At 39.9% G+C, this 15,124-nt stretch overlaps 1 protein-coding gene across 1 annotated transcript; it reads right to left on the bottom strand.

Annotated features, from left to right (window-relative positions):
- Positions 1-271: 271 nt before the first annotated feature.
- On the bottom strand, positions 272-14,735 carry trmt44 (tRNA methyltransferase 44 homolog). Its single transcript, XM_035675643.1, has 11 exons — positions 14,278-14,735; positions 14,075-14,192; positions 12,438-12,657; positions 12,075-12,143; positions 11,631-11,738; positions 10,939-11,010; positions 9,198-9,304; positions 8,663-8,846; positions 6,999-7,347; positions 1,871-1,987; positions 272-905 (listed from the first exon to the last, which is right to left on the bottom strand). Exons 1-11 carry the CDS (start codon positions 14,612-14,614, stop codon positions 667-669), a joined length of 1,920 nt encoding a protein of 639 aa, XP_035531536.1. The 5' UTR covers positions 14,615-14,735; the 3' UTR covers positions 272-666.
- Positions 14,736-15,124: the final 389 nt, after the last annotated feature.

Genomic DNA, 15,124 nt, shown 5'->3' on the forward strand with positions numbered 1-15,124 from the left:
CAGCTCACCCCTCAACTCCTGCCAACAAATAATTCATACCGCTAACATTTACTTTGTTCAAACGCTGTCCGGTCTTTATCCTCCGTCCTCCCTGTGAACCTCAAAGAACCTGTCTGAGGTGAATTAACTGTCTAAGTGAAGTATATAGAAGCTTTTAGAGTTCTGCTGCTGCAGAGTGAAAAGTTGAAAAATACCCTGAGTGCTCGACAAACCACCTGGATGGAAAAAAATCCACGACAGACTTGATAATCTTTAAATAAGTACAAAGATGTAGCTTGAAATTACATTTAATATACAGTAAGTATACAATTTTCTGAGCTTTACTCCGCTGGTCCACTTCTTAAATAAATAAAAAGACAGACAAAATTAAATTAAATTTCAGCAGGCAACAGAACCTCGAGGTGAGCGAGCTCCAGCAGTGAAACCTACTGCTGCACCAGGAGGCATCAAACAGATGAAAGAAGACGCTGAAATGATGCAACGCCGCATTAATAGAACTGCCTGCACCTGAACTTCTTCCTCTTTGAGGCTGCAGGGATCAATGTGGGGACGTTTCACAGCAGGTTAAACCGCTGATGGACTCACTGAATGCTGGTAATTAGAAAAGTAGTTCATTTAAAAATCAACTAAACAAATTAGTTGAATTAAAGGGTTCAGGAGGAATGATCAAAACTGAAAGGCGTCGTTTTTTATCTTCTTCAGAGGTTTCGTTGAGGGTCGGAGGTCATCAGGTCCGTGGGCGAAGGCACAGTGTTCAGCCTGCAGGGGGCAGTGCTGAGGGTGATGGTCGTGAAACCAGCAGGGACGAGTTTTCATGGCACCGGGGGCAACGGGCTTCCTTTTGGTATGCGCCCTGGAGGACCCTCTGTCCCGCCAGTCTCTTATGTACACCCTCCCTCCTTCCACTAAAAGAGAAGGACAATACAATACCTCTTCAGAATAAAGTGTTCCTTTATTTAATTACAAACAAATCTGGTCCTATAGATATCCCCGATATCTTAAGTTAAAAGGTACAAGTATATGTACATAAAACTACAACTCCCAAGGTGCATTTCAGCAACAAGTGGATGTGTTTATTTTTGTTGGCAGCTTTTCAAACAGCGATTTATAGGGAGCTGATAAAACATACAGCAGTTGAAAGCAGTTCACTATAAATTCAGCATGTTTTGTTCCCAATTTAAATAACTAAGTACTTCGATTGTCCTACAGCTCTGATTTGCTACTGGCTTCTTCTCCATGGCAACAACGGCTGACGCCATTCGCCGCATGAAACTGACAATAAATCCTGACTCAAAGTTAAAATATTTAAAAAAGATAACCATAAGAAAAACCTGTAGTATTGTTAAAATATTAATCTGGAGGACATAATTAAAAGAAAACCTATGAAATGGGAAGTTAAAGTGATAAAAGAAAGTGTCTCCAATGTCTCTCTAGAATTCCTTATCTAGTTAAAAACAGTTTATAAATGCTATCAGTGAGATTTGTTAAAAATGAGAAGTTAACAAAAAGACAATTCATGGCCTTGATTGGTAATTATTAAGATTATCTTCTTGATGAATTTTTTTTCCCTTTTATCTTAATTATTCTTAAAGTCTTCTCCTCATATACTTTTGTGTCTAATCCACTGTCACTGGCACTGATTTAGATACTAAATATAATGCTAATACACAATAAATTAAAATCTCTAATAACTATGAAAGTGTCCTTGAAACTGTAGTCTCCATGACAACTGAGCAAACTCCACACACTGAAACTACTTTTCGTAATATTTCGACCCTTCAGAGGAAAGTTGCATTTAACCCCATCTGGGAGAAGACACTTTGCCCCGTCATTTATCCACATATGTATATATAACATGTAGCCCAACTACCTCGAAAGACTTGGTGGTTGTTCTTGAGCAGCGTCTGAAGGCCTCCGCACTCCTTCTTCAGCAGCTGCAGGGTTTCCTGCTCCAACAGCCCGGCGACCTCGCTCACAGAGAGGCTGCCTGAAGAGGAGGGAGGAAGGGGGGGGAAGAGATTAAAGTTGAGAGCGAAGAACAGAGTGACAAAAGGGAGCGGGAGGAGGTCTATCGATGTTACATTCATCAATATATTAACACGCTGCTTCAGGTATGCACAGAAATATTTTTTATCCACCATTAGTCAGAAAGGAGCATCCGATACAGCTGATTGGCTTGAGTCGATGTCACCAGTTGTTCTGAGAAGAGGCAGAGCCGTGATGTCGTCCTCAGTGAAAATGTTCCAGGAGTGAAAGGGTGACAAAATGCTATATACAGAACATTTTACCGGGGCGAGATGGGAAAAAAAAAAACACCTCAGTCACTGTCTTTCAGTGTTAGTCAGGGCTGTGAAGTGTGCTCAATTAAAGCTGCTCCAACAAGCTGTCAGAGCATCCAGCATGCATTTCACCACTGCATCTCCCACCGGCCGCTCCGAGAGCGTGTGAGTCATTGTCGTCACTCCCCCACTGGGACAGTAATTTTAGAAGAGCAAAAAAGGAGACGGGAATATTGAAATAGCCTACACAGAGTCGTATGCTACGAGTTTAAGCGAATAGTAAGCAGACAAATGGCGTTCCCCTTTGTGCTCACAGCACTCCGCCTTTGGGCTCCGTTTCATGAGATTTTTGGTATTTCTGGCTTTGCCCTTTTTCCCCCAGAAGAGAATTCAATCAGGACTGACCTTTGGTTTGTATAAATGACAATCCTCCTCCTCATATTGGAGAGGGACACACCACATGATTTCCAATGCTCCTTTGTGCCTTTTTCATAACAATATTTGACCTAAATCTGCAGACATCTTAATGCGATCTTCATCATACTTCCACACCGAATCTCTGGTGGCACTTTGGCCAGTCCCCGTTGGCTCAGAGATGATTGAATATGAGAGAATTTCACTGTGAAATATATTGTCTCTGCCTCTGGTACAAGTTGACTCACATTTAAAAAAAATAATGATGAGCTTTGTTTATGATTTTTACAGTTAATCTAGCTGTGATGGTTTTTAGTTTTTATAAAACTTGTTTTTTCCACCACTGAAATAAATCCATGAGAAAACATATTGTCCACTGTAATACATCCTAATTTAGCTGGTCAAATTGCTGAGTTAATCCCCGAAATATGCAACACCCTCCCACATTCACAGACACTCACACGGCCAAGCACAGTCCTGCGCTGCAGAGTGTGAAACTGGGCAGACTGCCGTCCCACAGCTCAGACGCCAGGGAGCTCCAGGCCTTAATATAATATCAATACACAGTTTAAAGCTGCCCTTTACTGCCTACAATGTTAATGGGAATTAGTGGAAGAAGGTCAGTATTGACAGAGTTGACTCTGCTTGGACTTGAACCAACACAGTCGATTATTAATGGCTCTGCGTACGGTGTTTTTAAGGCTAAACGTCCCCTGTGCAAAACGCTAAGATGGCCAGTGATTGATTGCTTGTTGTGCATGATTGTTTTTGCTGCTTAGGCCAATTCAGAATCAGGCTGAGTGGAGAAAATTAGCTCTAACATTGCTGAGTGGTAGCAAAAACATTTGAAAGGATCATCTTCAGCTACCAAGAGCAGAGCTCGTGTTTTTATTTTATTGGCTATTAAGAGCTGAGAAGTGCTCAAAAGTAGTTACTATCTTTACCCGACCTGAAGAAGAAGAACTACGCCACAGGGTCATAATATAATCAGTTGGGAAAGAAGAGGAAAAATATATATTTCTGCTACACAAAATTGTTTTTTTTGCTTTCCCTTGAAACACAGTTTTACCAGAATCTACTGCTTCTAAATGGCTCTACAATGTGAAAACAGGAACCAAACAAATGTTAGTTTTTTCTTTTTAATTATCGAAATAATGCTATGTAGGACAGATATTTTCAATATAGAATATTGATATAATCATTTAATTACCTTCTAGATTGTTCGACCAATTGCTCTGGTCTATAAAATGGCAGTACTAACTACAGTGTTTGGTTGGTCGGTTCTGGGCTACTGTAGAAACATGGCGGACTCCGTTGAAGAGGACCCGCTCCCTCTGTAGATAAAAATGGCTCCTTCTCAGGTAACAAACAATTCTTATACTCAGGTGTTTATACGACAATAAAAACATACATATGAATATTATATTCCATTTCTGCCAATAGATCCTCCTGTATGTTACACACCGGACCTTTAAACGATGGATTAACTTTGACCAACTAATTGATGAATTGACTAATCGTTGCAGTTCCAATATCAAGAATAAGGTGTAATCCAAGTGCGGGTGAGTGCAGTTCAAATCAGTAAAGATGGAAGGGATGAAGGATGAGGATGAGGATTCTGGGAAGCACAACTCACTGCTGGACCTTCTGAAGGATTGTTGGACCAAAGTGGTAAAGAGTGTGATGGGAGGCGCCCACCCGTTAATAAACAGACTGTAACTCTCACCCGCTCCCTCTTTCATCCGAGCTGTGTCTTTTGAGTACATATAAGAGGTTCACACGGAACATTTATTTGAGATACTGCGTGTAACATAAAAAACGTGTAAGAAACCAGATTTGAGGTTGCGTGTCAGACGTACATCTTCACACTGCCTTTCGTTCTCAGCATGATTACATAACTATGTGAGTCCAGTCAGCAGGACAGCGTGTATGAATTAGTAACTCGATTCCAAGCTACAGTAGCCAGCTTGACACGATGACACATTTCACACGGTGACTATTCAAAAAACGCAAGTGAGATACACAGATTTTAACTTAACAGAGCAGAAATATATAACAGCTTTACAGCTGGTATTGCGTCAACATTTTACATATTGGTTTCAAACTATGAACTTTGTATAAATAAAACTATAATAGTTTAAAATGAGAAAGGTTTCCTGGTTGCGATTAGGAAATACCTGTACAAAGAATAAGTAAACGAGTCAAAGAATCTTAAATAAATTGTCATCAAAACTGGATACTTTACACTTTTTGATACTTGATTGTTACAAAAGAAATGAAAGGTTTGATACCCAGCCCTAGACAGCAGTACACACACACACACACCTAAAAATGTCCAGACCTCTATCGTTTGCAGTTTGTATGACTGCTTGTGCTTCGTCAAAGCCTCAAATTGTCACTTCCACAGGTGGAGAAACGTACATATCTAACACCAAATATTTGTTTTGGAAAACCTACAATAACACGATGACAAGCTGTACTTTTTTTTTTATACATTGTTGTTTAAGAGCTAAAAGTGTGTTTTTGAGATGTGTTTGTACTTGCAATGAGAGATAAAGGAGCCACTGATGAATATGTTAAACAAGATTTGGACTTACATTAAAGCCAAGAGGTTATACAACTAAAATTCTACTTCAGGATCACTTTAAATATCAACATATTAAAATACCAATAATCCTCACACTCTTTGAAGATGCATTAAAAATGTAGAGAAGCCCTTTCGATGACTCCGAGGCCGCCCTGGATCTATTCGATATACGCTGGTTCACCCTGAATTTACCCTTTGTTCTTACACAGCGGGATAACTGGTAGGAATACCTCAATACAAATGCATACTCATGCATAAATCATACGACAGTGGTGCATTATTCATCCAGTCATCTCTATACAGAGTCACAGACTGCCTTTATTCGCTCTCTCTCATATTTTCTACCTTTAATTTCAGCACTGACACCCTGACAGAGAATTTTCTGTTTTAATCATAGTAGTCTTCATTTCCTTATCTCATTCATATTGTGTGTCTCCGTGTGGCAGCAGGGGTGCAGAGGCGTTGACAAAGGTGATGCGTGGGCGGTGTGAGTGAAACGGTGTGTATCTGTGTGTGATGCATACGTGGTACTCTCTGTACCGTGTGGTGCAGGAAGAGGCTGGTGGAGGGTGAGATACACGGTTCAAAGTGACTTCGCTGTGTGTGTCACGAAGGCCCTGCCGACTGATGCCGAGAGGGGACGGGGTGTCGATGAGGGAGGTGGAGGGTTAGATGGGATGATGGGGGGAGGGGGGGATCAGACGAGAGGTTCAGAAGCTGCCAAAGTGCCACGAAGCACCTAGAAATATATATTTTTTTAAAAAGGTACTGACGAGAAATGTGAGAAGTGATTCATCCGTGTTGTTTTGGAGGCATTCAGGTTACATCTGTAGCTGCCCTCCAAAGGCAAACACAGTAACTACATATTTAGCCTAAATGGAGTTAGTTAGTTTGACATTTTGAGGATGACGCTTATTCACCTTTTGTGTCTATTAAATAAAGGGTTACATTTCAGTAGGTGGTTGGCTTTTCTGGTATCATATCACATTAACCAACGTAACTAACGTATTAATGGGAGTCCAATGAGACATTATTCCAACTACTGGGTTTTTTGAGTAATGCACTGTCCCCCAGAGAGACAGCCACTGCTAGCCTTAGTTAAAGCTAAAACTAAATTTACTTACTAATTTTTGCCTGGTATTCATAACTAAATGAGACAGCAGCTAAATCAAACTATGATGGAGAAAAAAAAAACTGGCTAAACTCCTGCTAAAGCTAAAGTAACTAGTTTAGCAGATAGTTACTGTCTCATATAAAGCATTAAAGTGTAAATATGTTTTTATATTTACTGCAATATAAATATTATTAGAAGGAGGACAGAAACCTAGCAAAACAGGAATACATTTAGTTATAAACTATGGGCTGTAAATAATCTAAATAAATCCTTAAACAGACTAGTAGATACTGCATTTTCCCCTCATAGCGTGTAGTATCTGTATTTCTAAGTATTGTCTTCTCTTGTAAAAAGCCTACTCTAAAAAGGCATAAAATGGAGGCATTACAACCTCTGTATGTTACTCAGTTTGCCAGCCAGCCTGAAAACTTCTGTAGATACTAATCTCTTCCTTTACCCATAATAAGACTGTCTGTGAAGCTCATTGATCCAATGTGTCCTAAACTGGATTTAATCTGAACCTGTTCACTTCAGTAGCAGCTCATGTCCAGTGTCTGGTGATTTGTTTATTTATTCAGGTGTTTTGTGGTTGCTGGCGGTTTACCTCCTCGGTTCCAGTCGCTGGAGGACCCCCCGCCGTCATCCTCAGTCATTCCCAGAAGCACATTAGCAACCTGCAGGACTACACCGTCGACAAAGTCCCTCGGGAGACTGGCGCAGTTTCGAACCGTTTCAACCCTGTCTCTGGGCTGGAACCCAGCTCCCCAGCTGCTCCCGGGGGTCCTATCAGTGTCTCTGTTCCCATGGCAATCGCTCCCATCATTTCTGATGTCTGACCCTTGAACTGTGGCCCCAGTGGTGGTCTGGCGGCTTTCGACATAATGAGCTCTCCGCTGCTCTGCCTCCGTCTCGTCAGGTAGCTGGTAGTTTCTCGACTTTCCAACCAGACACACCTACAGAAAGAGGAGCTGAATGTCAGGACGACTCCCATGGGTGCTGTGGCTGAAGACTGTAAAACCAGAAACTAGAAAAGTAGACAATACAAATCCTCAACATGTGTGTTAATGTGGACAAAGCACTTATATTTGTATGTGTCCATGTGTACTGAAGCCATTAAGGGCTACCAGCCGTGAAAGAAATCTCCCTCTGGGGACGATAAAGACTTTATTTATTTCAGTCCGCCTAAACTAAGTGAGGCTCAGGTGGAGAATCGGCAGGATGCACAGTTGTACCTGAAGAACAAGAATAGATTTTATTTTCTAACAAATTTCGTTTCAAACATTTAATGAAAAAATATGTTTGTGACATCTCTGCTTTGTTGGAAAGTCACGGTGAAAGAAGACTGGAAAAATCAAAAGACAAAAGAGATAACACGCAGCCAAAGTCAGAGTCACACCTACGACTTCATCAGTATGAGGTACATGTGCATTAGCGATTCAAGAAAGCAGCGCACGGCCTTAACTTCTTACCACCCACTAATTCTATCATCGTGTAGTCGTTCTGCACACCGCCGGTACTGTGAAAAGTTACTACAGTGTGAACATGTACTATGTAAATCAACAGATTAGACTCTGTTACCAGTTACAATGCAATGCTAGGGTATACAGCTACAACCTTAATGTATTCTTTTCAGAGGTCTTATTATCAAAACAGTCCATTTCTGTTATATTTTGGCAGAAAATTGGGACATGAAGTTCATTTTATTATTATTATTGATTATTTATAGTAATCCTGGCTCTGGATGGAGCTTACCAAAGTCTGAAGTAAATAACCCTGAAATTGGCATCAAGGTTTTCTCAGTTTGAGTTTGAGGCTTAAAAATAATAACAAAAAAGTCAGTGTTAGAAACTGTGGATGTGGCAAGATCTAATACCACTATCCAGTCACACTGTGTAGGCTCCAGGTTTTCCCCAATGTGAACCGTTCTAGGGCCTAAAAGTCAGGGTATGTTGGACTCTGCTGTCTCTCACAAGCCCCCTAACCTTAGAGAAGTGGAAAGGGATTTCTGTCATAACTTCTTCTTCTTTTTTTGTATGTGCCTTATACTACTATAGGTCACAGGGTTAAAGGGAATTCTTTGTATGTTCTCATTTTTATGAACAACATAAATAGTTGATAATAGCTTAAATAGAACTTGGTAACCTTCATTTAACTAAGATTTAATCAATCACACAATGTGACAAATGCCTACAGATGAGTCTTAAAATACAGGAAGACAAACACTCAGACTACAGAGTGCAGTTCTGACTCTGGACTGAGTACGCCTACCCGTTTGGTGGATGGTATTCTCAGGCAGTCCTCCTCTGTTTCGAACCCGCTGACTCGACTGACCTCGGCGATGAAGTCGATGTATTCCTTATACTGAGACTTCTTACACTGGCGTCTCTGGTATTTTCCATAGAAGTCGAAGAAACAGCAGGGGAGGACGAAGTACCGGCAGGAGTAAGAAGACCTGCGGTGAGAGCAGAAAGACACATTCTCACCAAGCGCCAAAGAAAATGAGTGATTCTAAATCTTCAGTGGTAAATTAGTTTGTGTGCTACTTATGTTCCTTTAGGTAAGAATCTGAAACTGTTCAACAGACAGGAAACAACAATCCATTCCTAGAGATTATCATCTGTAGTCAGGCTCAACATCGCCATCAGGTGGTCGCCTGACAAAATACACAGCTGTGAACCGTCACACAGGAACAAACACACACACATATTCACACATCCTCCCTCTGCCCATAATGTTATTCCCAATTGGAGAGATCAGCTGGCACTTGAGCCGCTGAGTGAGATTGTGTCTGCTGATGACTCGCCTGGCTGCTATAACGGGGATCCATGGTGTGAGCTCGTCTGAGTGGTTCCCAATCAGCCAGTCCGTACCCGGGAATAAGAAGCTCTCGCTGGGAGTAATTGCCTTTTCCTGAAATAGCAAAGACCCAAAAAGCACAAGAGCTTCTTAGAACAGGGAAGATGCGCGCCGGCTTGATTTGATTTTCAATCAATTTATGGAAATTGTCTAAAAAAGGAAAACTTTTGAATCTCTCAATCTTTGAATATCTCACAGAACACCTGTCAGTGTGAAATGTATAAAAAATAATTTAGTCTTTGTGCTGAAACACTTTTTTTCTTCATAAAAAAAAATGACTTTCAGATGATCAAAATAACATAATAGCACTGAGGCATGTCAGCCTCACAGAGAGAGCTTCCAAATGAAGTTTTTGGGACCGAGTACAGCACCCCCAAGGGGACCCGGAAAGATTGGTCTGCCACATCCGCTCTGCAAAAATCTGTCAATAATAGATGACCTGAAATGGAAGCAGTCAGCAGCTTGTTGTCAGATGGATGAATGAGGTCACGAGGCAGACAGGAATGTGCAGGTTTCCCTGCAAATGTGTGTATGTTTACATGTCTGAGCTCAGCGTTAGTCCCCTGATACAAGAGTATCTGAGGTACAACACTGCCCATTCTATGTAATGTCAGTGTAAAAATGTGCTTTATTACTGGTTGCAAATAATTAATAGTTAGATGTTCATTGCCAATGACATCCATTCATCTTCAGAATACTTAATTAATCTATTAATTGTTTGGTTGATAAGAAACTACCAAGGTGGTGACTTCAAAATGCTTTTGTCCAAACAAAAAGCTCTAAACCCCAAAATTTTGTCACATTGTCAAATAAGCAGGAAATCTTAAAAAAAAAAAAAATAATTTGCTTAAATGCTTAAAAGATTATCAAAATTGTTGAGAATGGATTTTCTGATCAACTAATCAATTAATCGACTAATATAATTGCTTTATCTCTGGTGCAATCGGTGCCAATCTGGACATACATAAATAATAAGATGAGGTCTATGTAAGTTTCACTAGTCAATGTTTGGTACAAAAACTGAAATTTGAAATGAATTTTGAATGTTTATTACTTATTATTATTTATTACTTAATTAAACAACTGAGTATTTTAAATTTAGATTTATTTATTTATTCATAAATGTATGTCTTTATCTAAAATTGAAATGTTTGAAATTTCAAGCTCACTCTTGACGTTGGAAACAGCGGTTGATGAAACAATCTCACCTCCAGGTCCATTAGCAGCTGTTTTGGAGCTTTCTATCATATCACATGATCTTCAGCAGCAGCTGGCGTTTGCACATGAAACGGTATTGTTCAGTTTCCGAGGTCGAGACTGAACGTTGGAGCTCAACTTTTACCGTCCAACTACTGATGAAGCTCATGTGACAAAAGTGAAAGCTCCAAAATGGCAAATTAAATGGACCTTGACTTTGAGATTGTTTTGTCATTAACTGAACTTCCATTTTGTGCTTTAACAAAAAAGATTTCCTCACGTTGTAAAATGTGTATCTGTCTCATACGAACAGCAGAAAAGTTCAACCTGTTTTAAAAGTGAAGCATTGAAGCTGCAGTGAGGGGGCGACGCCACATGAAAAGACCCCTACCGCGTGTGATATGGCCTCCACGTGAAAAGATAATAACCCTAATTTAAAAACCTGAATATGACTACAATTAATCCGACTTCTCCATGCTCAGCCCACTCACCTCTAGCAGAGTCTGGGGGCCATACATGTCCCAGATCTTCCTCTTCCGAACATCGATGCCCTTTCCAGGATGCTGCAACACAAGACGGCGTGACGGTCAACGGCTAATCGCTCTCAGCCACATTCACACTCCGACTGTCAACCCGCTGTGTGTAATTTCAATTACACCTGTCCTCGTCTGTGATTGGACATTAGGGGCGACATGGCACTGTAGATTTAATACATTTAGAGACCTGAATCCCCTCACCTGGGCTGATGGAGCAGACCCATGTCATTGATTAAAGCTGCCACTGAAGATTTGGCTAATTGGAAGAGCTCTGTGTAACAAGAGGAAGGTGGATTTTATGTGACAAAACAGCGTTATAATGAAATAAAGTGGTCCTGTAGAGATGCTCTGGGCTACGAATCTTGTTCTCCAGATGTAAGAAAACATGTTTGTTTGGTACAGACAACAAATGTCACATCATCATGAGTTTAATAGTTATTTTTCAGTGAAAATGAATATCGTGATCATCATTCCCACACTAACTGTGAATCACATCACAATATCAGTGACATTATTAGGTCAGAAACCACCTATCTAGGTCACATCATGGTGGTTTTCTGTGGCTTTTAACCAGGAAGTGACATCAAAATTGAGAAAGAAATCATCTCATCAGAGGGAGGACAACACTCACGCAGCTACTAACTCACCCCTTCATTGGTCAGTATGTGAACCAGGAGGCCGTTTCCACAGCCCAGGTCCACAAAGGACTGTCTCGCAGTCAGACCTTTCTCTGCTCGCTCCTCAGCCCACAGCACCTGCAGTACAGTGACACAAATCAATACTACTGATAGTTTACATCTGCAGTGTGATACACAGCCTTTCCCCTGCCTCTGGTGTGACATATGAACTGATTTACTGGGTCAAAGCCATGATTTACACTCAGATTGATTGACCCAGCTTTGGTTACGTGACCTCATAACATATCACCTACACATACATACTGTATACGGACATGTTTGTGTGGTCGTACACATATGAGGAGTGAGGACTGTTATTCAATTCACGTATCAGTTTTCAAGATCAAGTATCACTGATCAATCAGACATTGATTTTGAGATTAAAACAACATTAACGAGCAGGTTTGAACTCACAAGGAGATATGTAGCTATGGCAACATCCTCATAGACAAACTTCTCAGGATCTGTAACCTCAGGCCAAACCTAGACAGCATGTGAAAGAAGAATATCAGAACTCAGTAACCAACATAAATATTAGCAGCATTAAAGCAACAGAGCAGTTTAATAAGTACGTTTTCACATGCAAGGAATTCGCTGTAAGTTGGTGCATAACAATAAAACTTAATAATTAAAGATAAAAGCAGAGACAATATAAATATGACAATATGAAGAGAATATGTACAATATGGCCAGATATTTAAACAAACAAGTAAAGAGCTGTATAGGAATGTGCAAAAAACATATATATTTTTAAAATAACTTAAATATAACCTTTACCTTGACCATGGCCTTGTACTTCTCCTTCAGCTGCTGGTACATGACGCTGTATTTCTGCACCGGCAGCAGAGACAAGGTGCTCTTGAACTCGCTGTTCCTGCACTCGGTGGCCCAGCGCACCAGCTTCGGCAGCAGGTCGGTGGACAGCCAGGGCAGCTTCGGGTACGCCACGCCATCAGAGAACCACGCGTCTGGAGTCAGCGCATGCAGCTCCAAGGCCCTGCAGATAAAGATGCTCAGTTTGTTGTATGTGTACTATAATTTTAATTCCTAAATTCTAGTTTAAAAACCACTAATAATATATAAAACCACTAATACAGTGGGGAACAGCTGCACAGACTCAGAGCTCCAGACTTACTGTGTTTAAACTGGTTTGTGTTCATTTAAATGAGGATTTGTGTGCCACTAAAGCACAGTACAGGCAAGATAAAGGCCTTAACGTTGGTGCTGTTTTATTAATCTTAAAGGTCTGACTTCAGGAGTCCCTGTGTGACATTTCTAAATTAATGTGCTTAATCAAATCACTCTCCCCCCCTGTAGTGCTCTAGCAGAATAAATGCACCTATTGCCTAGAGAGTGAGTAAAATGGGGCGTTAATAGACACCCAGCAGCTACTTTTTACCCCCCTAGCAGGTAAATCAGGCTCTGATATACACATATTTTTGAACACTGCTTCCATTTTCCCCTCCGATCAAATCAAGTTTTGTTTATCTTCCTGTGGTGTTACATTTTTAATGTTTCCTCTATGTTCTGTCCTGTTTGTATCCATCAGATTTAGAAAGCAGGACACAGTTTTAAATCTGAAAACATTTCCAGGGACAAAGAAAGGAAAACAAATAAAAACAAGACTCCAGCAGAGAGACTTAAATCTAACTCATCTTATTATATTTATATTATAACAACATGTACTACATACAATAATACAATCTGTTCAAATTATAATATAATATTGCTCCACTTATAAAGACTACAGCTGCCCATATCTCCACACATTAATACACACTGTATTTCACTGTTACTACAACTACAACTGTAAACAACACTGCACCTCTATCACATGTAAGGGTTGTGCACAACATTGTATTCAGTTTATCTTAACTTATTTAACTGTGATAAAAGAAGAACATTTGTTCTGCCTGTGTCAGCTTTCTGCATCTATTAAAAATTAATAAGTGTCCAGGTAGATTTACTCCATTATTAATCTTTTATCTTAGTCAGAGTGAAGTCATACTGTACTTTAATACCAACAGTGTAATTTAGTATTTGTTAATACTCATTAAACATTGTATTTATGTGAGGAAAAACAACGTGTACAAAGGTTCATGTATTCAGCCGCTGATACAATATTTAGTTTGATTATTGCTTTATTATAATATAGCTGGCTCTCTTTTTAACTAATCTGGTTGTTCTAAGTGAAAACACGAATGAATGCTGATTCATTTTGGTATTTTTATTTAGTTTATATTCAGTGTTTCTTAAGGTTTATTTATTCATGTTTATCATATACGTTGTATTTTATAATGTTGTCAGTAAACCAAACAAGAAAAAGAATGGTCCTGTGTAAACATGTTCAAAAACAAGGTATTTCAGACTAAATGAATTTAATTAAATGTATATTGTGAGTATCATTCACTCACCATGTCTCACAGTCCTGATGGAGGAGCTGAATCTGATAAATGTTGCCCCTCTTTAGAGACACCTGCCCCTCTGAATCCTCTTCAAATGGAAGAAAGGTGACTTGTTGTCTCCCAAAATCTTAAACAAAAAACAATAATTAAAATGTAAAAAGCTATAAGAAGAGAAGAGTGTTTCAGAGCCCTTCATTAAAGCCCACCCTTACCTTTGAGTATAACCTCTTTGTGCAGCTTTGTCCCGTAACAGCTGACTTTAGGGATGATTGTTCTGACACTGTGACACCAGGGTTTGTCCTTGTCGTGCGTCTGCGCAGGTGTAACCCCGCAGGTGAGGAAGGACAACACCTGGTGGGAGAGTTGAGTCTCCCCCAGCAGGAACCGCAGAGCCTCTGCGTCCACATCTGCACCCTCCGTCTCCGTCACTCCGCACACACGCTTGTTCACGACGTGGGGTTTCTTTATCCACACGTCCACGGCCGACCAGAAGCCCTCGGGAAGAGTCTTACATCCTCCCGGAAACTTTAAATCAAAGAGTTTTGGCATTACTGAGCGTCAGACTGCGACTGCTGCAGCCATGTGTTTACAAACGGAGAACCAACTTCCGGTGACTTTTATTTTGTTGATTAAAACAAAAAAAAAACTCTTACTTTGACATAAAACCTTGTAAACTTTAGTTCAAATAATCTGACAAATCAGAGTAGCATGAAACACGTGCTGAGTTTTATTATTAATATTAGCCGAATAAAAATGTTGTCGCCCCATGATGACGTTTACAGTCGCAGTTACAGGGTACACGCTGTAGACGGCGCTGTTGCTCTGTGTGATTTAATCAATATGTGATCAATATTGACCCTTTATGAGGAAAGAGTAGATTTTTATTATTAATCTTTACTGTTTTTTAAATAAATAACCATTGACTTTCTGTTACTACTACAGTTTTTATAGGCTGCACCATCACTGTTTGGATACAACTAATGACATTATTAATAATAATAATAATAACAATAATAATGCCATTAATCATTTTAATTATCAATAATGAAGTAACATGTT

The sequence above is a fragment of the Morone saxatilis genome, unplaced genomic scaffold (genome assembly GCF_004916995.1).
Source record: "Morone saxatilis isolate NCDOM2014 unplaced genomic scaffold, NCSU_SB_2.0 Contig4, whole genome shotgun sequence".
NCBI lineage: Eukaryota > Metazoa > Chordata > Actinopteri > Moronidae > Morone > Morone saxatilis.